At 37.4% G+C, this 23,924-nt stretch overlaps 1 protein-coding gene across 5 annotated transcripts in view; it reads right to left on the reverse strand.

The window, feature by feature from the left end:
* Positions 1-23,924, reverse strand: part of UBN2 (ubinuclein 2) — a 52,405-nt gene that overhangs the window by 18,404 nt on the left and 10,077 nt on the right. For all 5 annotated transcript variants that reach the window (XR_004239547.1, XR_004239550.1, XR_004239548.1 and 2 more), the window contains exons 3-12: positions 23,637-23,738; positions 14,718-14,855; positions 13,400-13,512; positions 11,877-12,375; positions 8,386-8,456; positions 7,285-7,414; positions 5,833-5,951; positions 5,076-5,189; positions 3,612-3,755; positions 229-279 (exon numbers count right to left, since the gene is read on the reverse strand). Coding sequence is in view for 1 of the 5 variants with exons in the window: in XM_032105388.1 (XP_031961279.1) it covers positions 229-279; positions 3,612-3,755; positions 5,076-5,189; positions 5,833-5,951; positions 7,285-7,414; positions 8,386-8,456; positions 11,877-12,375; positions 13,400-13,512; positions 14,718-14,855; positions 23,637-23,738 (1,481 nt within the window). In the remaining 4 variants the exon portion in view is untranslated. The remainder of the gene's footprint in view (positions 1-228; positions 280-3,611; positions 3,756-5,075; positions 5,190-5,832; positions 5,952-7,284; positions 7,415-8,385; positions 8,457-11,876; positions 12,376-13,399; positions 13,513-14,717; positions 14,856-23,636; positions 23,739-23,924) is intronic.

Raw genomic sequence — 23,924 nt, forward strand, 5'->3', positions numbered from 1 at the left:
GTTATCTAGCCACTTCACAAGTGAGTTAAAATATGCCACAAGAACATTACAGTTCTATGCCTAAATTAAAGCATTAAAAAAAGATTATAAACGTCACTGTAAGTTTCTTCAAACAAATCCCAAAGTACCTCCCTTTCCTTCCCTCTGTCCAAAACAGGTAGCAGGAAGACGAGAAAAGATGCTATGCACAACCTAAAGATCTTAGCAAGTTGTCACTATTATACTCACGGAGCAGAAGTGAGGTGATTGTGAACACTTCGGCTTTCTTTAAAAAGCATCCTAAAACAGTGGTGAGAAAAGAAATATGAAGTGATTCTACCGCGACAAACGGTGTATGACCACCAAATACACAAACAGTCTTTGGTTTTCAGAAGCAGCCTTTGATTATCTGTCCCCAAGGGAGCTAGTGATTACTTTGTTTGTATTGTTGTCACAGTATAGGTCTTGGCATCCATGAATAGAAGAATCTAAAAAAATTTTAATAATTTGTGTTTATGCTCAAAATACCTCTGTAAATGGCCAAGCAAAAATCAATGTAAGAGAATATTACTTCCTTCAACTGGACAGAAGAAATACACTTTGAATGCTCTTTCCTCAAAGCCTAATGAAATATTTCAAACATAAAATAAAGGATTATTGTAAACCCTTCACACTACATGTCCAACCCACTGATCACAGGCTTGGGTTTGTGGCTATTAATCTCTTGTGGTTTTTTTTTTAAGCACAGAAGATAAAAGTCAGAACACAGTAGTCAAGCTTGTTTCTAATTTTCTTCAGTACTTTTAGTACTGAAGAAACTTTTACTAAAGTTTTAAAAAGTTTAGTAAAATAAAAACTTCAGGCTATTGTGTATCATTTCTGTCTTCAATTACACTGGATTTACACATACTACTACAGAGCCAAGGAATGGCAAGAGCCAGTATAACAAATCTCAACACTTCACATGCTTTTATTCAATGTTTTCAGCTCCTGAGTTGGCAAGTGGGAAGTGAAAATGACTGCTGACCAGTACCTATCCTACAGCCTGCTATTCAAATGCAGCTATAAATAGACAATGAAAACTTGGTCCCCTTCCTTGTTTCCAGATAGGCAAAGTAAGACGGATAATATTTTTACAGCACTGCCATCACATTGGCACTGGCCACATTATGAACAGCTGTCTAAACAAGAGCTTTTCACCACTGATAATACAACCTGCAGAGCTGCAATAATTACAAAAAGTCAAAGTATTCACAAATCTCGTGTCATCTGGTAAGAAAATGCTGACATCTCTCACTACAGTTCAATGCCTTACTTCTCAGATTCTATTTCCAGCTCCATTTTCACATTTTCTTCACCATACTAACCTCCAAATCTGTATTACATTGTTCTGTCAGAGACTACTGAATGCCTATGAAGAACATCATGGAGCAAAGCCAGCATTCCTTATTACACGTTTAATGTGCCACCTCCCAACCTACACAGCTTCTCCAGAATACTTCCTTCCCCACCTCCTCCTTGGTGCTTTATCCATTCCTTAATCTTTTTAATTTGGAAATGAAAATTCAAAATTAATCACAGGCCCCTGTAATTTGTAGCGTCATCCTTCAAGGTTAAAGACAAAAAGTGTAAATACTACAAAAGGACAGAAATCACAGATATGGTACAAAGAAAGGACAGAACAGTATATGAGGTCCATTCCAACCTTAACAATCCCGTGATTCTGTAATTTCCAGTTATGATCAATACCTTACCTCTTGCTTCTTTATGAAGCTATAAGAAACATTAAATAAAGTTAATTTTGAAAGTGCAAGAAGTTTTTCTTCTAAGCTGAACCCAAAAAGTACTGTAGTTCTATTCTGATTAGAAAGAATTCCTTCAGAAACACACAGTCAGTAGATTGGTTTTAGCATTAGATACTTAATTTTTTTCAATTTTATATAGCTCCTTTTCACTTGAGGCCACACATAAAAATGAAAAATTTTAAGACTTCAGCATAATCCCTACCCTAACATCCCAACAAAATGAGCATCCAGAATATAAATTATGTGCTGTATTAGGAATTACCACTGCCAGACTCCAGGAAATGCTTTCTTTTCCTCTTTCCATGCATAACTGTTTGCCTACAAATTACAATCCATCACTTCCTAAACAGAAAGCAGGGAAGTGCCTCCCAGTGGATATAGGACAATTTGTAAATCATTATGGTACTAAAACCACCCAGTTAGTAAATGAAGTCTTGCTGGTCAACAGGAAGTTATGTTCTGTCATAACTTGTCTCTTGGGGTTTGTTTGGTTTGCTTTTTGGTTTTGGTTTGTTTTAGGGGGCATTTGGGGTTTTTGTTTTGTTTTTGTCTTTTTTTTTTGTTGAAACCAATTGCATAAATACTTCAAAAGCTCATGGAAAGTTTCAGCACACTTATCAAATGGAAAGGAGAGAACCATATGTTTTATGGCTTTCCAATACAAAGTTTTAACATCTTTCACTTCTATATATTCATGAATCACCTCACACTATCTCTTGATTTCTCTGCTATCATCAGTGATCTTCATATCTTCCATTCTTAAACTAAACTGGGATTCTCTGTCTCATCTAATTCAATAAAAATCTTCATAACAGATAACATCTCGCTCATCAGCATACTCACACAAAAAACTAAGTCACTGAACAAAAATAAATCAGCTGTATGCCAGGAAGTGTAAAACTTCATTTGTTCCTTCTGTTACTATTAAACCAGCTATTTCTGCACTGACTGTTCTAAGAAATATCTCAGTACAGTTATTTTTACAGCTTGATACAGACTTGACTAAACTAAAATCAAGGTATTCTTGAGCAAGTTGATTAGTTTTGTTGTACCATTTAGCTTTTACAATCAGGTTGAGGTTTGATGAAATTATCTTTTGCAGTGGGTGCTACAGAGAGAACTCAGGCCAAATCATACTTGCTCCTCTTTCACTCCAAACCATTTGAAATCTCTGCCAAATACGTATTTCACAACAGTTTACTATTGCTCTCATTTTATTTCTCCCTCTCTTTTGTGTGGTTGTTTCTTCTTACATCAGTAAGAACTAAGTATAGAAACTGGTGTATTTTTAGCTGCTGTCAAACAGAGCATCCCAACTGCAAACAAGAAATAGACAGCAAAAACCTTAAGTCTTTTGTGAACACTGCTATTGAAATTCTAGCTTATCATTTTAAAGCCTGTGTGAGCAGTCTGATAATTCAGTGTTCCAACATACAGGCAAAACTGCTTTCTAGATCATTATCGCTTTCTATATCACATAAAGAACTTCCCAAACTGTTACCCTCCCACCTCATACTTCTCCTCATATGAAGCCTCATGCTTCATGCTGTATTAGAAGCATCAGTAAATTCAGTCTCTAAGAGATGAAAAAAGCAAATAGGTCTCCAAGGAAAACAGTTGGGTTTTTCACTCTCAGGCTTACAAACAAGACAGAAAATTCATTTTAGAAAAACATTTGTTCTTCTAAAATATTCCAGCTTCATGAACATACTCTTAAGTTCCAACCAATATCACTAGTACATGGTTGAGTCAAATGTAAGACAATAAACAGGAACCAAAGAAATAGTTAACACCAAAATTAATAGATATGTAAAGCAGGTATCTTACCTTGCCTGCATCCAGCCTTTAGGCCAAAGTGGTTTCACTTCTGTTTCCATAAAGCTTTTGAGGTAATCTTCAGCAGACTGACTTCTATTTGGCTCTAGCTCATAACATCCCAGCTTGATCTTGACAAGATTACACAACAGAGACCTGCAAAAAGAAACAAAATAAATATACTGAAAGACGCAGTCCTTTCCAAAGCCCAGCAGAAAGAGGCTAAGAAATGGAAGCTGCTGTCCATTGATAGTTGTAGGAAGCGCTCAGTTCCAACTGTGTTTTTTTGAAGTTTGTACTGAACAAAGTATTGCTACTACAAACTGGTACGATCTACCATTGTCACTTATCCATTTCCAACAGACTCTATTGCTCTTATTTTCATCCTATTATCATGCTGTAATTTGTTTTACATTTTCTTTGTGGTTTATTCATAGCTGGAACATCTTCTCTCACTTTGCTCACAGTGACCTCTCATTTGTTGGAAAGGAAGTGAAATCCATTCTACACTGAGTACTTCAAGAGAGGATCCTTTCTGACAGGGATTTTGTCTTTCACTGTTCTTACAAATATAAAAGTGCACACAGTTAAGTAACATCAGCCTTTCGGAGCCTCTTGAATGAAAAAAGCAACAGATGTATGTATCTCTCCCCTCCTGGTAGGTCCAAGCTATACTGCTTGTAGATATTTCATGAAGCTTTCCTCCCTGTTGTCTTCACATACTAGAAAGACTCATTGAGAAATGTCCACCAGCCCCTTTTAGTAAAACACACACACACTTGTACTAAAACTATCTTAGATCTTCCATGAGAAATTACTAATTGAGAAGGATCTGCTTGCTTAAAAGTCTAGATTATTTAAATAACAGTCATCTCCATTTTCAGAAAAATCTGTTCTAGGAAACTGAACTCTACTAACTGATCATTTCAGAAAAGAATCTGTGCTACTCTTGAGAGATAACAAAGAATTTATGTTCAGAGGGAATAGAAAGGGTTAAGATTAATGCACTCTGGTTGTTGTTGTTGTGTCCAAGGATTGGGAGGCTTGCCAAATCAGTATCACCAATCTTGATGGCCTGTCCTGTGGCAAAAATCTCTAGTGCTCATTGGTGTTTTGTAACCTATTCCTAGAAACGTGGGAAGCAGTTACAACTCTGCTTACACAACTGTTCTTTACCTAAAGAATCTCAAAGTCCTGGAGTCAGAAAATTCTCATATATTTGGATAAAGCAGAAAAACAAGCTGTGAAACTTAAAAGGGATAGATATAGGATGATCTTGCCTTTTGAGTTAAAGAAGGTGTTTCACCATTACAGAATTTCAGTTTGCCTATTTAACACCAACACTCTTCAAAACTTCTCCAAGGTGTAATTCTGGGAAAAATTATTTATTCAATAGTATCATGTAGTAACATCCTCTTGGAGATCCCTTTATAAAGTTAGTGAAAATTCTTGGTGGAAAAGGTAGTTTTGTCTTACCTCACTGTGTCATCCCAGTGAAACTTCTTTCTGGGTCCAACAACCCTCTTTCCAGGTTTTTCATCATCATCTTCCTCTGATCCATTTTTCTCTCGTTCATCTTCTGCTTGCAACCTACAGTTGAACAATTATTTTCATTACAGCTATACTACACAGACAAAATATTTCATTGAAAATGGAATGTCATTCTAGGTGTTTGTTAGGGGGAAAAATAACCCACAGAGGACCTGTTTTCAGATTTTTGCTATACTTCCTGACAGGATAAACAGTTTAATCTCCCTCTCCCCACTGCTTTATGGTTCTCAGGCAAATGAAAAGGACACACTGTACAGATGCTTTCACTGACACCCCTATAAGCTTCATGCAGTGCCTCTACTGGGAAGTGGCAGGATGCTTATCAACCTATTCATACCTCTCCAAGTCCAAAATTTGTTAACTATGATCGAAACAATTACAATGAACAAGGACAAAATACATCAATAACCTGAACACACCATCCTCCTCCATTAATCCACCATTCTAGGAATCGACCAGTAATCCTTCAGATTATTTTTTCTATCAAGACCTATCTCACTCAGTTAATGGAATTTCTCTCTGGTATCAGATGATAACATCACTTACACAAAATTAAGTATTTTGTACAATTCAAAAAAGAGAATGGAGCTGAGTGATTTTCTGAGCTAAGGGAGTAAACAACATGGATACAAACTTCCAGCTGGATTCTAAACAGGCATGTACAGCCTCTGGAATAACCTACTTGGCATTCTTGGCTTGATTGCGGGCCTGACAGTCCTCTTGGTATTTGCATAACTGTTCAGGCATGACATTACTGACAGCCAGTTTCAGCTTCTGCAATGGTTCTCTCAAGCGGTCATCCTGGGAAAAGAGAAGCACCAAAATAGTCCTATTAGATGTAAAATAAAGAGCATTTCAGGTAGTTTCATGAAAATTTCTGGATCACTCCCAAGGTAACACTCCCAGTACTATTTATAGACTGCAACAGACATATTCTACATGGCACTTGAATCCTGTTAGGTGCAACAGCATTCTATAAATGCACATACTCCTCACGTAAGTCTTGAGACCAGAAACAACAAAAGATAGTCACAAGGAAAGGTATCATGAATATCCCAAAACATTATGGCATGATCTCATTAAAAAATGCTTTTAAATTAAAATAGGGAAGGGAAAAAAAACTTAAGGAGGGAAAAGTGAGATAAATTGACCAATCACTATCTCAACATTTGCAAATAAATATCCTATCAGTCAGGTCTCCAAAACTGTGGTATAAAAACAACCTAGATAACGAACAAAATACGAATATGTATTATATTATCTGGGTATTAGATTGTTATTACATGCAATTCATGTACCTGAAAGGTAAGAACTATGTACTTAGAATTGTCTCCAAATATTAAGAACTTCAAACGTTAAGGTAACATATTATGCACTTCGCTACATGTTTTAAATCCACTTCCTACATCTTCTGACTTTACATTCTTAATTTTAACTGCTTATTGAAAAGAACTAGAATATTCTATTATATTTATCTGCTTAGAAATAGCATTTGAATCTGTTTGCCTTATTAGCAAGTATTGAGATATTTGCATTCATCTTCAGATCTTCTGCAAGATTTAGTCCTGGATTTTATCTAAAGAATCTGGTCAGGGTACTTCAGATCACAGAAAACTTTTATTCAATAGGAAAACAATTTTCAAGAGAAAATTAACTGAAAATGGCATACAAAGTATTTGTAAGGCCTAGTCACAAAGGAAAATTTGCGCAAATAATACAGGCTGGGTCATCTATTATCCGTCTCGCCTTCCTTTTTTCTTGACACTAAAGTGAGTACAAAAGTACATTTTTTTTAGCTTGTCATAACCATTATTACTGCTGCTTTGATATGTACCCTGTGACTACAAGTAATACACTGCGATGACAGCAGAAACACTCCTTCATAGCCTGTACCCAGCTTTCAAGATGAAAGCACTTCATTCTCAAATAAAGACTCTGAAATGCTTAAAATATTTGTTCCTAATGTAGTGACAGTACCAGGTATAGGGAAAGAAGCTTTTAAACTTATCTAGCAACTGATCCAAAATATTTTGCTTGATTTGAGACTGTGTGGCTACTGCTCTACTCTGCTGCCTTCAGTCCTCCTTGCTGCCACGTAACTGACTCCTGCTGGAGCTCATCTCGCCATCATTACCTGGACATTGAGGTGTAACTTCTTCAGGCGCTTTATCAGCGTGTCCTTATTGCACGGCACAAAAGCCTCCAGGTGTGAGTACACTCCATTGCGGATGGCAGGATTTACCTCCTGTAACTGTAGCTCAATACTGACAAACAAACAGGAGACAGTCAATCAGAGACACACTCCAAGGTAAAGATGACAACTGAACAAAAACCTAAGGAAGCTTTGGAAGCATAACATATTCTAGCTATGCATACTAAAAATAGCTGTTACAGTGCGGATACTGTAACACGCGTATCAGACAACAAGGCCCGTGGAAAAGAAATATATATTCTTGGTAGATGTTTCAGAGATGTTTATTTCTCCAGCCGCATGGCCGGGGCTCTGCTGAGGAACTGTTCCAGTCACGGGACCCGAGGGTCCTTGCCCACGCAGGGAACACAAACCAACCAATGGGAACGAGGCTGAGCAGGGGCAGGGAAACCCTGTGTCTCCCCCCCAGGGCCCCTCTCCCAGGACCACATGGCAGGGAGGGCCCCAAAGCAGGTTGGGACATTTTCAGATAAGCTTTTTTATGAAAGGAACAAGTCCTAATCAAAGGTAAGGAACCATTCATGCATGTACTCGTCCAGCAATGTTGAACACTCATTCAAATTTAGTTTACACCCACCACTGTGAATCAAAATTGAATCAATTTTGACTGTTACAGTCTTCTAGAGATTACTTTTGTTTCTTAGAGTATGAACACAGAACTTTCTATTTAACCCTTAGTTGAACATTACAGAGAAAAAAATCTGGCATTTTCCCTCATGAAAGCTGAAGGTGTTTTGAGTTACAAAAGTGGGAGGCAGGAGCAAATAATGGCAATTTTGTTAAATTTTATACATGAAGTCAAGGACCAGGGCACTACAAAACATTTTACACCAGATAAAGACAGACAGTCATGACAGGAATTGTATTCACATATAAGTCTCTTTAGCTAATAACTAGCTTAGACTGATCTACCTTCATTGACTTTTAAGGCTTTGTTGGAACAACCTCAATAATACTTCCTCTTCTGTACTTTTCCTTTCACCCCCTTTCCAAAAAGGGAAGGTTCTACAGATAAGCACTTACTCCAGAAGAATATTATTCATGTCTTGTGTGAAAAACTTCTTCCTGCCTTCTTCATCAAACATCTTGGCAGCCTGGAAATACAACAAAAAAAGCATCCAAGTTCACAGAATATTTTGTCCCAGCAATCTTTGTATCTTTACTTTTACAACCATATCATATTCTTATTTCCCAGAAAACATTACTTGGAAAAGAATAAAGAAAACCAAGCTATACTCAGCTGTTCAGAAAAAAATGAGGACTGTTACTGTTAAATATACACACCTTGCTCCAGGGCAAACAACCATTCTGTTTAGGATCTGCCTGGATCACCGATGTTAACACATTTATCTTTTGAATAACCATTAAGAGAATGGTAGATGCTTTATTACCGCACCACCACCAACATTCTACTATCACTGTTTTATAAAGAGGAGCATTGTTTGACAGGTCAAGAAGGCAAGAGCATTAACTAACACATTCCTACTCCATCTTCATCTACCTGTTACGTGCCCCATCCAGTTACACCTTCCCAGCTTTCTTAGACCTCTCTCAAACCTTCACTGCAATTTCTACAACTGGATTATGTGTGCTAGAGGAATACCTCATCCCTCTTTCCTGCTGCTGTCCAGCATTCTTGCCATCTTCAGACTGTATCTCTAGTATTTTTGTCTGGTCTCTTCCTGAGTCTGGTTGGGGGAGCGAGGGAAACAGCCTTATTATATATGCATTTTCTTTTATTAGAAGTTTTTACTGATCTCATGGGAATTCCCATGCAGAATCCCTTAATCTTTGTTCCTATCACCTAGATCCTTCTTTTCACAAGGAATGACAGCTTATAGGACAAAGCCAATTCCCTGTACCATTCTACAAAAATCAGTAAGAACCTTTCTCTAGTGTACACATCTACTCTGCATATTTTTAGAAGTCGAGAAAAAAGAGCCCCACTTTGAGAGGCCTATTGGCATCTTACATGTTGGCATTGGGACCAGACTGCAGTATCTAGAGGAGCTAGAAAATTATATCCATGCAGAAAAGTAGGAAGGTGTGGTATCATTATAGTGACTGACAAACATTAGAGGCAGCCAACATGCCATGAGGCTGAATATTCAAACAATTAAGAATCTTTAATTGTCTTCAAAACAAAATAAAATAATGACTTGCAACAACATAACTAAAAGCTACAAATAAATGCAAGTGTTAACGTGATTAATTTATTACTATTAAATACTTACTGTTCTTGCTCTTTGTAACTGACCCATTTAAGTTTGAAGGAAAAATACTTTCTAAAAATTGTGAACTCTACACTGCACAGGAAAACAGTGTGATACTCTGTCAAAGCCATAAGAGAGCTTTATTGCTTCAGTCATGAACATTGATACTGGAGTTTAAGTTCCTGCAAGGACTGCATTCCACTCATTGTTTTCTACCATAAATTCAGCTGCTGAGGGGATGGTACTATCTGTTTAAGAATACTGAAGTATTTGTCCTGCTAAAAAAATTAGAAAGGTTATCGATGCTTGTAAGTGATAGGGTACCAAAAAGACAAGCTGAAAAGTCTTAAATCCAGTACCTTTATGCCTAATTAACACAAGGATTAGAATCATCCTCTGGTTTATATAAAGCAGAAGGAAAAATATGCTTTGACATTTTGGTGCCAAGTAGACCTTGAAAGGCAATTCCAGCATTATAGTATCATGATGGACAGCACTGCTGGCTTTCAAAGAGAGCCAACACTAGTAGATTAAAAACTTCATGACTATTACTAACTATGATTGGGTTTTTTTTCCAGAGTGATTATCTTGACAGTGACCTTAAAAATAGGAAAAAAACCCTTTTATTTGCTTTACTGCTTGTGTACAATACTGCCTTCTGTCATGGTAGTTCAGAATAGCCCACTCAGGGATCTAGAACACATTAATCTACCAAAGGAAGTCAGGAAATTTTTATTGTCATTAGTCAATGGCTTTCTAATTTTATTAATTTTTTAATCTCAATATATTATACTCCATCCATGGAACATAGGCTTCTTCCCACAGCTTTATAAATTTTTCTTTATGCTAGAGCTCTAAAGCTGTGAGAGTCTGGTAAATATTTGGCAAGTCCCATTTATTTGTAGTGCTTTTTAGAAGACATCTGATTGCAATTTACAGGAGGTATGGAAGTTGCAATGTTTAAGTCAACATAAAGCTTAGTTGTTCTCTGAGTGTAAGGGGAAACTTAAACTTGCTCTGCTCAACCAGGAAGCTTTCAGAAGACACTGTCAAAAACAGAAGACAGAATAGTTCCCATCTGGTCTAGCAGAAGGTATCCCTGCCCACAGCAGGGGTGATTGGAGTAGATGATCTTAAAGGGCCCTTGCAACCCAAATATTTTTATGATTCTATGAGGAGTTATGTTTCCAAGAGCCACTGAAATCAAAGATGCCTGTTATATGGTGAAGCAATATGAATTAACTTGGGGTAGGTCACTAACACTTTCTAACTTTTGGCCTAACCCAGTTCTGCAGTTTTGCTAGAAGCTTATTGTTGATTCATAGCAAAATTAACCTGCATACCAAAAGGCAGACAGAAGCTCTTCCACTTTAGTAAATATTAATTCCCAGGCTGTATTTACCTTGGCATGTTTAAAAATAAATAAGAAAACTAGAAAACATTTCCATACATGTAAGAGCAAAGCAAGCTCTGCAATTGTTTAAATTATTTTCTTTTTGTCCAAAAAAGGTAGTAACTTGAACTGCTTTTTCAAAACTTACTCTGAATAAGGAAAAGCTGCACTTTATTCTAAATAAGGAAAAGCTGCACTTTATTCTAAATAAGGAAAAGCTTTAATATCAATCTGAACAAGCAACAAATTTATTCTCAACTTAGGATAACATCCACAACTGAAACAAGGAGTATGTAATAGCTTAATAGCGGTGAACCCTCAGTAACTTACTGGGATATTCATAACTTCTTAATTTAACACCGTCCATCTAATTTTTGAGGAGTTTAGATTCCATTCTAACCTTCCAGAAGAAAAAGTTCAGTTTTGTGGTTGGTGGTTTCTGTTTTTGGTGGCTTTTTTCATTTGGATTTTTTTTTTTTTTTGGCAAGTTAAAGCCAAAAAATCAATACATGGATTTGTAAGCTGCAGTCATATTTCAGGTTACCTCCTCCAAAGTAAGAAAAACACCCATTCCATTTCATCAACTAATAATTCAAGTTAAAGTAACACTGGTATTTCCATTATGGAGAAAAACCCATAAAGAAATGAACATTACAAGTTATTGTACATAGAAGGTTTAGAAAGCCTTGTTTCCACTTTGAAACAAACACTGCTTGAAGAATTGACCTGCATCATCTTGCCTGTTTTCATCTGACTATAAACACAGCTACTAAGATTGCCATTAACATCAATTCTTCATTTTTTAAGTTTCAGCCAGCAATTCAAGGATGACGCCCAATGTCCTAATTGTTCTTCCTCGTTCTCTCAGATTCTTGAATGCAATCCACTACCAGCGAATTCATACTTACTGTTCGAAGGTCTCCAATGCGCTTTTCAAGTAGCATAGGCAGACCTTCTGGGAGGGCAGGCACCTGCTTGGGTGTCATGACCTGAGAGGTGTAGGTTGCCTGAGTGACATTTCCATTTTCTCCTGACAGCTCAGAGACCGGGCTGCCATCAGAAGTGCCATCAAGCAACTTGTCAAAGTCAATGTCTCCCAGCATCTCCAGGGCACTTTCAGTTTCTTGCAGGAGCTCAGGTTCATTTGTGCTACCAAAAATGGAGAGGACAGGATCATTGATCCTAAGATTCAAGTCAGAGATATCATTTCCCACACTGAGAGAGGAGGAAGGAATTTTAGTAGGGGTAGAGGTTGCAACAGTCGCTGGAGGTTTTGGACTAGGTTCCTTCTTCCTCATGGCTTCCTTCTCCTTTTGAAATTTACGGATCATGGCAGCCAGAGAGAGCGAGTCTTTATACAATTTCTTTTTCTTCTTCTCAGACTTGTGTGAATTTAAGGCCATTACTCTGTAGAGGAAAGAAATCTTTCATTAGCATGCAACTTTTGAGGCCTTAGTAACCTTTCACAACAAAACTCAAAGTTTAGTACAATTAAAAAATTATCAGGGGAAAGCAGCAAGTACTTCCTGCTTCCTTCTTCAGGCCATTTTATCAATTACCATAAACCTTTGGTAGTCATGTGATTATAGGCTCTCCAACTCATTTGTTAAGTTTTGTACACATTAAGGCAAAGATGATTTCATTTTGACTTCTCAATTTAATTATGGAGAAGTTGGCACAACTGTTAAAACTCATGGCAGATTTATGATACTAAAATACCTACACTTGCCTCTCAAGACTCCTGAATGGTGGCAGGTTGCCTGTACACCATGTACATTTAAAAAATTCTTTTCATTGGTAAGTATTTTTAAATGCAGGCTCAAAATCTATATTCTATTTAAACCGAGAATTTTCTACCCATTTGTCACCTTGGTAAAAATGAGATCAGTAAGTTTTCAAAATTCAATGTGAATATTCATAGTAAGACAACTTCCATCCACTCAACGATAGTTTTCTAGAAGCTAATTAAAAAACCCCACCACCTTAATCCTTCTATGCTAGCCTCAGAAAGCACACACAAAGTTGGTAAGAAATACATAGAAGAATAATTAAACTACCTTTACAGCTTTCCAGATGAGAAACAAAGAGATAGGAAGAAAACTATTTTTCATTAGAAGATGTAATTCCTACTTTTATCTTAGATGTTGGGTAGGACAATGATGTTTTATGCTATTCGTAGGACTCAAAATTTCTGTCATTTGTCTTTCCTTATTATCCCTTGCTCAAAATTTCAGGGGGCAAAAAAAATTAGCCTGTAGGACTGAGTCATACAAAAAACCCACACAAATTCTGTAACAAAATCCATAGGCTATTAATTACAGTTTAAAAATACAGTATTCAAAAGAGCTGTAATAATCTTGCTATGGCACACAATCTTGATGCCAAACCTCAAATATAATTCAAGGGTTCCTATAAAGAAAAAGAAACCTACCCCAACTGCTTAGGAACTTTCATTTTCCGAGGCTTCTTCTCCTTTTCTGTCCCTTCATCTTTTCGCTTGCGTTTCTTCATTCCACGATCTTCGCTGTCTTTTAACTTTGCTATCTAGAAAAGAGATCAAATAAAGGACAATGATTCTTCCACCCTAAAAGACTACTAGAGCAAGAAACATTTAGTTTTCTTTACACTTTCCAATTCAGAGCCAGGAAAAACACCTCAATGTGTGTAAAGGCAAATGGTCAGACGGATTCCTAGCAGCAATTGCAGTTCCTGACAAGTGTTGGTTATTAATAATTTTTAAACAGTTACCAAATTTAGAGTTTTCGATAAGAGAAATACTCTAAGGTACATGCAGACTGCTGCCCAGCCAGTATGGCCAATGGCCACCTTGGAAGACTGACTTCCCCCACCTTCCTCTGCTACCACAGTGTCATTGCTGAAAGTGAAGTTGCACAGTATGGAACATCTTTTCTGGCCAATACAGACCAGCTGCCTCCCCTCCCTTGCTGATCCTTAGATTACCTGAGAGTGCAGGGCAGGGGAAAAGAAAGCCTTCAGACTGTGCAAGCCTTAGTCAGCAACAGGCAAAATTCTGGTGTAGTTATCAACACTATCTTAGTCACAAATTAAAACCATAGCATCACACAGGCTGCTAGAAAAAAAGTTAACTGCATCCCAGTCAGAGTCAATACAAGAACCTTAAAATTATGTTAGATTTCAAGAGATATAGAACAGGAAAGGACACCAAGAAGCACTAAATTCTCAGAATGGCACGCAACCTGTGAATGTCATACTGCAATTATGTTTGCATTGACTATAACTTGTCAAAGTTTATAGAACAGCATGCTGTTTGGAAAGATTGTATATATAATTTTAATATAGCTATTCTTATCAACTGAATTTAACAGGTATTTTGGTTTAAGTGTTATTCTCAATATTAGGAACAATTTCAAATCATGCAAACTTTGTGCAAAATCATTAAGAGTAGTATTGATGAATTTAAGGCCTAATCTCATAGAATAAAATTCTTACAAAATTACAGAATCATCTGTCAGTTCAAGATGGGTGGACACAACTTATTAGGCTGCCTAAACAGATGCTTAGTCTTACAAGACTGGACAGCCTGTGGACATCCTGAGTTACTTACTAAATCCTAGTACATGAGCCACAAAACAGAAAATGCAATAAAACAGTACCATGCATCATTCTGCTTTTGGACTCTTCATCTGAGTTATTCTAAGTGTATCAAGTATTTCTAATGTCCACCTAGCTTATATTTCTGTATAAAAGCCTTAATTAAAATCACTCACTTTAGGTGGCCTATGTTTTTTGTCTTCTGCAAAGTCTTCATCCTCTGATTCAGATGCCTGGCGAAACTGCAGTGTACCAGTGTTGATATAAAACCCTCCGTATTTGGTTGTCAGGGATGCAGGAACCAATTCATCATACTGGGCAGGAAAAGATGAATTTATCAGCATTTCTTAATAAACTAAACATGTAGTTTATTCACCTATACATGAAAAAATACATACCAATTCACAGCACAGCTTGCTGGAATAGAAACAGGATAGCAGTTCTATAGAAAGTTTACTGGCTGAGGCAGAGAACTTTAATATCACAGAGTATCCTTTCAACTTTCAAAACAATGCCCTTTTTTTTTGTAAGAAAAGACAGGATTACAGCATTAAAAGTACTGCTTTGTGAAGGTCACTCACCACAGTGCCCTGCTCAAAAACCTACTTCTCTTGAAAAGTTCTCTGAAATTTTCTTTTGTTAAAAATGCTATCCCGGACATGACAAACTTAATGATGGTATCAATTACCTTACTTGCAATTTTAGGTGTTTATACAACATTGCCTCTTAAATACCACAATGGCAGGACTTGTTTCATTTAAAGGCAAACAGTCTCACTCTGTTCAGACTATTTTAAAACCACGAAGTGTTTCACACCCTTATATATATATATATATATACACAAATACTTTGTATCTATGAAGAAATTTCCAAGTCAGAATTATAAAGCTGAATCTCAAAAATATTGAAATCCAAAGACATAGAGAAAGTGGTCAATAATCAGTATAGTGGATGACAATATTGATTCTATTATTACATGCAATCAGCAACCTCCATGCCATATAAAATATACTGAAGATAAAACAGTTTAAGAACTGAAAAGTCTAGGCTACCAAAAACTGTTAGACATGAAGAAGAGTTATCCAGAAAAGTAAAACAGTAAATGTGTACTTCAACAAGGAAGCTGGAGAAAGAGCCTGAACTGGAGGCCTGCCTGGGGATTTAATCTGAATAAGTAGTTAGAAACTTCTCAGACTCATCACCTTTTATCTTCCTGGAACAGAGAGCTTAACAAGCAGTACAGAAAGACTGTAATGGGAAAGGAAAAGTGGTGACAGCATTTATGAAGTACCCTAAGATGATATGAAAAGCTAGCGCAAGAAAGTAAGAGAATCTATTAATCGGACAAAATGGAAGTGAAGTGGCTTAATAATGGCCTTGTCATTCATCTTAAAAGACCAGGAGGACCATGCAAAGTAAACTTGAGAGTGGAGGTTGCGTAAGAATTTCAGAGAAAACTACTCTTTTTGCCACAGCTCTCAGAAACAGCTTCATTAGGTACAGGGAAAATGAAAGGACAGAAAAGAAATTATTATCCACAGTGCTTAAGAGACAGAGCAGATATTTCCCATTTGAGCTGACAGGGTATGAACTGTATTGGCAAGGCTGAGGCAGTAAGGGATCAAAACTGAAGAATACAGTAGTTGCCAAGTTAGAAGGAAAAAGCACACAGTCAAAGCTGGGGCCATTATCACATGAAGCAAAAGCCAACACAGTAAAAACTTAGACGCGGAGCTGTACAGAAAGGCCTGAGTAACACACAAATGAGGATTAAAGACAGTCTGCAAATGAGGAAGGCATGAATCACAGCAAATTATTCGAACGATCAACATGCTGCGTGGCACAGATCCATCGGAACAAGGCAACAAGAAAGGCAGAATTCATTCAACGTACAGACTGAACGTATTCCATCATAGTCAACAGGCAAGTAAGATCAGCAAGATGTGGATGTGTAACTAAGCAGTTGAGGTTTCAACAGCTGTTGACAACTATGAATTTACTCAGACTTTAAAAGACCTTTCTGACATTCGGTTCCTCTTAACCCTTGAGTAAGACTACTTTACCAAAATCTGTTTTTACCCTGCGCCTACTGAACAAGGTGTAACTTTTAACTTAATGTTTTATTTTAGACAAAAGGGCCTACAGACCACAGCGTAGCTAGTACACCCCCACTTTGAGCTAAGCTTACTATTTTCCGGTGCCCTAACTGAACAGAAAATGAGCATGTTTGTAGAAGGTATTAGCAACAGAGATTAAGCTTCATTTTGAAGTGCTTCCAGAACTCTCAGTTAAAGGGAACGTGGCTCTTGCAAATTCTAACTCTTCTTATGAATTGTTTTCAAGACCTCTGCTTTGCACTAGTTTTTCCTGTGTATGAAATCACACAATTTATCTTATGAACAACAGTAAGTTTAAAGCCCTTTACAGTGTTCTGCTCTTCCTTACACATTTCAAGGGAGAGAGTCAAAAAAAATCTCAGACCTACAAAGAGACAGGACTTGACCGACTCCTGTGAACACAGGTTTGTCCTATGACTGATTATGGAATTATTCTTCAAATAACAAAGTAAGACTGATAAACTGTCTGACCACCTAAAAGCAGGTCCATATGTAAGTTAAACTATTGTCCTTGAGCTACATTACTGTGCTTTTAGTGCCATTAATCTAATTAAATGTTTTGGTATGAAAGATAATTTAGTTCTTTTTAAAAATACATTAACTGGTTTCAACTTCATCACTCTACCAAGAATGGTGAATTTCTATGGATTATACCAATTTAGTTCTGAAATCCAGACCCACATCAGTATCCTATACTAGTATTGTCTACTCTTGTGGTCAGGTATTTTGACCACAATCCTCAGATATTCTACTGTGATCCTTCTCCTCATTCACCTCCCTTCCAGACAACAACCTCCGAAAGTACACATGTGAAGAAGTTTTTTAACACTTGTTCTAAGCCATGGGAATGAGATTTGGTGCAAATATGTCCAAATGTTGTAACAAACGTAGCTTATTATTTGTTGTGAAATACATAGTACTTACCTAAAAGATAAGTGGGGATACTTTTTGTACCTTGTTCAGTTTATTTTTGAGGTACCTCTAACCAGCCTGGGGTGGAGGGAACTGTTTAGTTTTGATCATCAGTAGCCCACTGAATAAAAGCCACACTACTGAAATTATGTCAAATACAGTTCCTTCAGTGAAATGGACTAAATATCCACACAGTTCACTACACACTTCAAGATACTTCAAAACATATAGAGTTGATTGATCTCTATGCTTCAAGACGCAAAGAACTGAAATGCACTCTTTGGCTTTGCCGTCCTTTAAGGCTAAGTTTTCAAACAAAAATATAACTATCTTTCCAAAACTACAGTGTAATAGAACCTACAAGGAAATCTCAAACAGGGTTAAGGGGAAACAATATTAGCAAAACAATTAGCAAACATTGTTTTGCTAATCCAAGGAGACATCAAAAAGCAAGCACAAAGAGCCTTCCTGTGAGAAAGAAGGTTTCTCTTCCAAAATGTGCAGGCAAGTTGGTGGGTTGGTTGGTTTGTTTTTCTTTTAATGCTGGGGAAAAGGACAGCTGGCAGAGCACAACAGAAAAGAGCGTAACAGATTATAAAAGATATAATACTTGGCCCAGGGTAGTCTCATAGGAGAATCCTAGTTCAGTAGTCAGGATATTGTAATCCATCAGCCTACCAGAGCACCTTGACAGAAGTACCAATACACAGCAATTCTCCTGTTTTGTTCCCATCTTGACCAACACCTTTTATACCTTTCCACCAGTCACCAGAATTAGGCTATTAGCCTAATTATTAGCTATTACCTTTGCCCCTTCACTGCAAAGAGATTAGATTCCTATCACCTTGAAAACATTTCAGCCGAAGTTATAAAATGTATGACCAGTCATGTGACCACTTTTATCTGTACAACTCAATTCTTACAGAGCTTGAGCTCTGACCTGACCCACAATGAAAATCTAGTTCAGTGTTAAATAATTATGTAATGTATTACCTAATCTCTCCAGGTTTCAAGTTACAAACCTGCTAGAAGATTCTGCAGAAAAAAGGTTATACTTTTCTTTTCCCCTCATTTAACATGAAGAGCAGACTTTCCATATATGACTCTTAAGACAAATGCGCTTATCAAATATCTGTTATTTTGGCATGTTATAAACCTCCTTTTGTATTACATTAATAATCTCATTGTTTGTGTATTTTTTGGGAAATGCTTCGGTTTGTCATACTGCTTAAACAAATTCATCTACTTAAAGACTAGCTGATCTTAGGCCATGATCTACCGCTCTAGTTGCTCCCATTACTTCGAAAAGTGATTTTGTGCTCTTCAAAAAATTAAATCTAGCAAAATGCAGGAAGTTGCTTCACCCATTGTTATTTCTTTCTCCTACAAATTTAAAGAGTGGTACTACACAGGCCAAATACAAGGCTCAATTTTTTTCACGTACTTACACAGGTGCTGAATTTTCAGTTTATTCAGCTTATTCTTATTCTTTCCTGAAGAAGGGTACAACTTTTTGCAGAAGAAGCATAAAAACATTACTGTTGCTTTAAAAAACATCAGACGTGTTCTGCAAATTCAACTACCTTTGTTCCTCTAGCCATATTGGTTCTTGCATCTGCATCAATATCTATTTGTTTGATACTCCACTTTATACCTTGATGTATCTTGGGGTGAGGACAATAAAAAGCAATGAATCTCCAAACTGAAACTTGCCCTTGTACTCAGTCAAATGCACAGGACACATCAGGGGCCAGCCGGCAGATGTCCCCTGAAGACACATGGGAAGCATGCAAGACTTGTTATTAAAGGTGACATGGTGCACTCAGCTAAGTCAGCACTATTCCCCAAGCACACAACTTCCAAGCCTGGGCAAAGTGACAGTGAACAAGGAAGACAGTACTAATATAAACACACAAATCCAAAGCCAATGAAACAGTTGGCAAGTGAACCTCTTAAAAACAGAAGCTTTAATCCACCCTCACGTATTCAGTGTGGATGAGGTTTGTGACTGAGTTCTACAAAGGCAGCCTTTTCCAGATGAAAAATGCCACAGTGTTCGGTTTCTCTCAATACACCATGAAAGTATGTTTAATAATGGATCCTATGGAGTGTTTTTCTGTATATGCCTCAAACATTTGCAGGTTGATAGCTTGGTTGTTTTGTTAGGTTTTTTTAAGAGACAGTGATCTTTCAAAGAAACAACACTCCTTTCCATAGCTATGCATAGAACAAACTCTGAAGACTAGTAAGAAGGAGAGAATAATACCAAGTTGGCCTGAAACTACATCTGGCCCAGAACCTCACAAAAATGGTAAAAATTTCCATTAACACACTGAGCTGCTATTCCCTGAAGAGATACTATTCTCACCGGAGAAAAGTTTCTCTGATATTCAAGAGTCTTGTGCAAGATAATCTTACTGGTATCCCATCAGCTTCATGTTTTAGGGGCAGCCAGGGTAGGAGAGAAGAGGATATTAAATCTCATACCTTTCAAAGTCTGAGGATTACAAGATGAAGACAAATTTGTCCTGGAAGTGTGTGAAAACTGTGTATCATGACACAGAATTTTTGCAGAGACCAAGCCCTTAAATTATGGAAAGTATTCTAGAGAACCCAGATAGAAAAAGAGCAATGCTTTTAACACTGTGTCCAGAGTTACTAAAACCAACACAAAATCTTTGAAAGGTTGTCTTCTAAGATGATCTGAGCTCTTGAGGCAAGATGTAGCTAAAGAAAAGCAAGTTCTTCCTTTAAGCTGAAGTACCTGTTTTGGAGAAACTTTCCACGTATGAGAAACCATTGACAGGCTGGTTTTCTCTAGTGAGCAGCACAGGACTCTTTACATCGGTGTTTACAAGGCTACTATGGAACCACGAATATAACAGACTAGGTCAAATATTTACACAGGGGCCTGGGTGTCTGAAGAACTGAACTACCTGCTTCCCACTGCTCTTGGCATTCACATTTTGCTTCAATTCCTGCCAGTGTGGCTACCTGGTATCACTGCTTCAAAAGACACAGCATACAGATTTCTAGGTCGATGGTTCTTTTTCTACAGTCCCCTACTTGGAACAGGGGAAGTATTTGGTTTAGATATCCAAGCCTTGTTACCTCCGAGTAAGAGAAAACAGTGTAAGTTTTCATTAACACCATATATTATTTTAAATTCCCCTCTTCTATACTGCATAGAAGAAAGCTCAGAGAGCAGTGTGTTCCCTTGCAGTCTCTGGCTATATAAAGCTTACATTACAAGGAAGGTATTCAACCAACCAAATAATCAGAGGTCATCACAAGAGCAAGTAAGTAATCAGCCTGATCTGGCTGGACACGCACGTGCGTGCAGGAAAAATAGAATGGGTGAAAAATTCTACAGGCATTCCATTCCACAAAGAATGTAGTTCTGGGCAGCTTACACTACAGCAAAACCTATTTTCTACATCAAAGCAGTGGAAACACTGAGGAGGGACAGCTTTCTTTGCATGTTATGGACACTTTGTGTAGGTCCATTAAGATAAGCAAAGATTAGGACTATCAGACTAACCCCTACAGAGCAGTTAGAAACAATAGTAAGATGGTCTTGATTTACTTTTTTTACTGGAATTATCACAATCCACTGACTATAGTCAAAATGCTCAACTCAAGAACAGCTACTCATACAGATTTCCTGCTTGCCTGCAAATGCATTTACCTCAAAATCTGTTTTTAGAAGGAAAATATCTCTAAAGCTATGGAATAAATCTGTTTCAGTGCCAAAGAGCTCAGTGTTTCTTTCACAACTGTGACAAGAAAAAGGACTAAAATTCTGAGGAAGATTTAATTTTTTTTTTTTTTGGGGCATAGACACAAGCTAATCCTAGAGCAATTAAAGAGGCACTCATTCACTTTTCAAGTATTTGTGCCCAGGATATTATAGCTTTTTATGTGTAAGAGTGTGTCTTCTAAAAAGAAGTCCAGCCTGGGCTTGGCTCTGACACATCTCAGGATACACAGCAATTTCACAGCTGCCCACACAGAAGATGAGCAAGCCAGACATGTAGATTTTCTTTCTGAACATTTCTCTTGCGTCCAAGATAGAATGATGGAATTAGAGGTTTTGCTGGACTTTAACTCCTACATTACAGGACTCTTAAGCTCTGCAACAGCAACTTGGACTGCAGCTGGCACGCTATTTTTTTTCTTGTTTTCTGTATAAAAGTGGGGATAAAAGCAAAACAGAGATGGTCTCTCACTAGTCCGTATTCGGCATAATGATTTGTTGAGGAGAGCAATCTTTAGAGAATACACCATTCTCTCCAATAGCTTCCACAGCTAGCACATGATGCAACCATCTGGTCCTCTAACAACTGCCTTTTGTACATTTTGCAAGGACTCTGGCAAGAGATAGAAGTAAATGCTCCTGCAAATCTACCAGATCTGCTGCTGGTAGCACCACCAGTGCTGGAAGGAGGCACAATATGCTAAGTATTAATACACCAGACTCATACCTTGACAGAGACCTGTGCTATAAGTACTGCAAGTGTTCCAAATCTCCCATCAGATCTGTGATAGGTCACAGTAAATCCAGGAAAACCAAGCCAGAACTTGGGTTGAGTATCATAAAGTTTCAAAAGCTAAGATGATGAACTTAAGCAACAGTAAGAAATCAGATAAAGCTATAGGCTCAAGTGGTTTCTCAGCAGAAAAGAAGCACACCTGTTCCTACCAAACTAGAGACCAGAATCTGACCTTTGGAAAAGGCATATGAAGGCCTAGACCCCAATACTGTTCCAGCCAGCACAACCAAAACTTGTGGGATAATGATAGGACAGTTTAATATTGGCAGGTTCAAGTAAAATTTTCATCTAGACCAAGAAAAACGACAAACTAATGTAAGTTACAATAAGCACCTTACAACAAACTCTCTCTTCACACAGCTTCAGACCTACTTCAAAAACTACCAATGCACATAGATGAACTCAGCCTGCTATGCCCTGTGGGTAACTGCTGAACTTTTTCTCAAAAAGGTATCAGCTCTGCAGACACTTTCTGTGCACCTCACACAGGTCATAGGATCACTCATTGCAACATCTACATGCTAGAAACCTCACAGCTCAGTTTACAGCTCTTTACTGTGAAGTTTTAGAACTTAAATGCAGGCTTAACATAACGTAATGCTAAGCAATGCACTTACGTACTTTTCTTACTCTTTTCTCACAACTCCTTTTCACAATCTTTTCTCTCCCACTCAGAATTCCAGCTCCCTCCTCCTCACAGCAGATCATTACTGCTTTGTCCAGTGTCACTCAGCACCGGAAGAAACAGAAGGCTGGCAAGCGACAGCTATTATTTGTGGGGTTTTTTCTTACTTGACTAAACTGTACACCTACTTCTTTCTGACACTTAATAAAGAAGAATTATAGGAGGTTTCTGAGCTTTTAGATCATCCACTCTTTTTTCTAAGCTTTTTCCTCATTTTCATAATTTCATATATCACCTCTAAGATATCTTCAAATGCCCTCTTAAAACCTTCCGATATCCTTGATACTACCTGCACCAAACTAGTATGGTTTTTTTTTTTACCTCAAGATGTACTTTCATTTCTGAAAAATATTCAAAGTAAGCAGTAATATCCTGCTGCTTAACCTGTTTTGTCTCAAATTTTTCAGACATTCAGTCAATGTTTAGAGTAACCATCCTATTCTTACTGGTTCTTAAGAAGAAAATAGCTTCCTGATCTAATGCAGGAAATCTAATGCCAGTAACCCACTAATAATCCAGAGAGCTAGTACAAGAAACTAAACAGAGCCAGTGTAATTTCAGTCAACAGTAAATGAAGCACACAAAAATATTTTAATTTCTAAAGCTGGAAAATTATTTGATCTTGGAATGGCTTCTTTAATTCTTCAGGGCATAATATCTTGAATAAGACTACCTATACAATAATTCATTGGTCTCCCAAAGTAGGATGCCCTTTGTATTTACATCAGTTATAGACAGGTACAAAGTATTTTCCCTTACCTTTCTTCTCTGTTGAAAAGATAAAGCACTGTCTCATGATTTCTTGCTGCTTTGATGAGGCTTACTTACCGCTTCAGAATTATCAATGAAAGGGTCCGTTTCATCGTAGCCATAACCTATATCGATTAAATCCTGCAGGCGATCTTTCCGATGTTTATGTGGCTTTCCACCCTGAAAACAAAGCAACTGTTACATCACTTAGAAAACTTGGAAGCAATGTACTAAAGCCTACAAAGCATAAGGCATTGGAGGAATAGCCATTCAAGGAATTAGCAGTTTTGCTTTCTTGAATGCTTCCTTGAAGATGGTCTAGATGACTAATGAAAACTTCCACATGTGGATGCATTCTGGCAAACA

Source organism: Corvus moneduloides, chromosome 4 (assembly GCF_009650955.1).
Source record: "Corvus moneduloides isolate bCorMon1 chromosome 4, bCorMon1.pri, whole genome shotgun sequence".
NCBI lineage: Eukaryota > Metazoa > Chordata > Aves > Passeriformes > Corvidae > Corvus > Corvus moneduloides.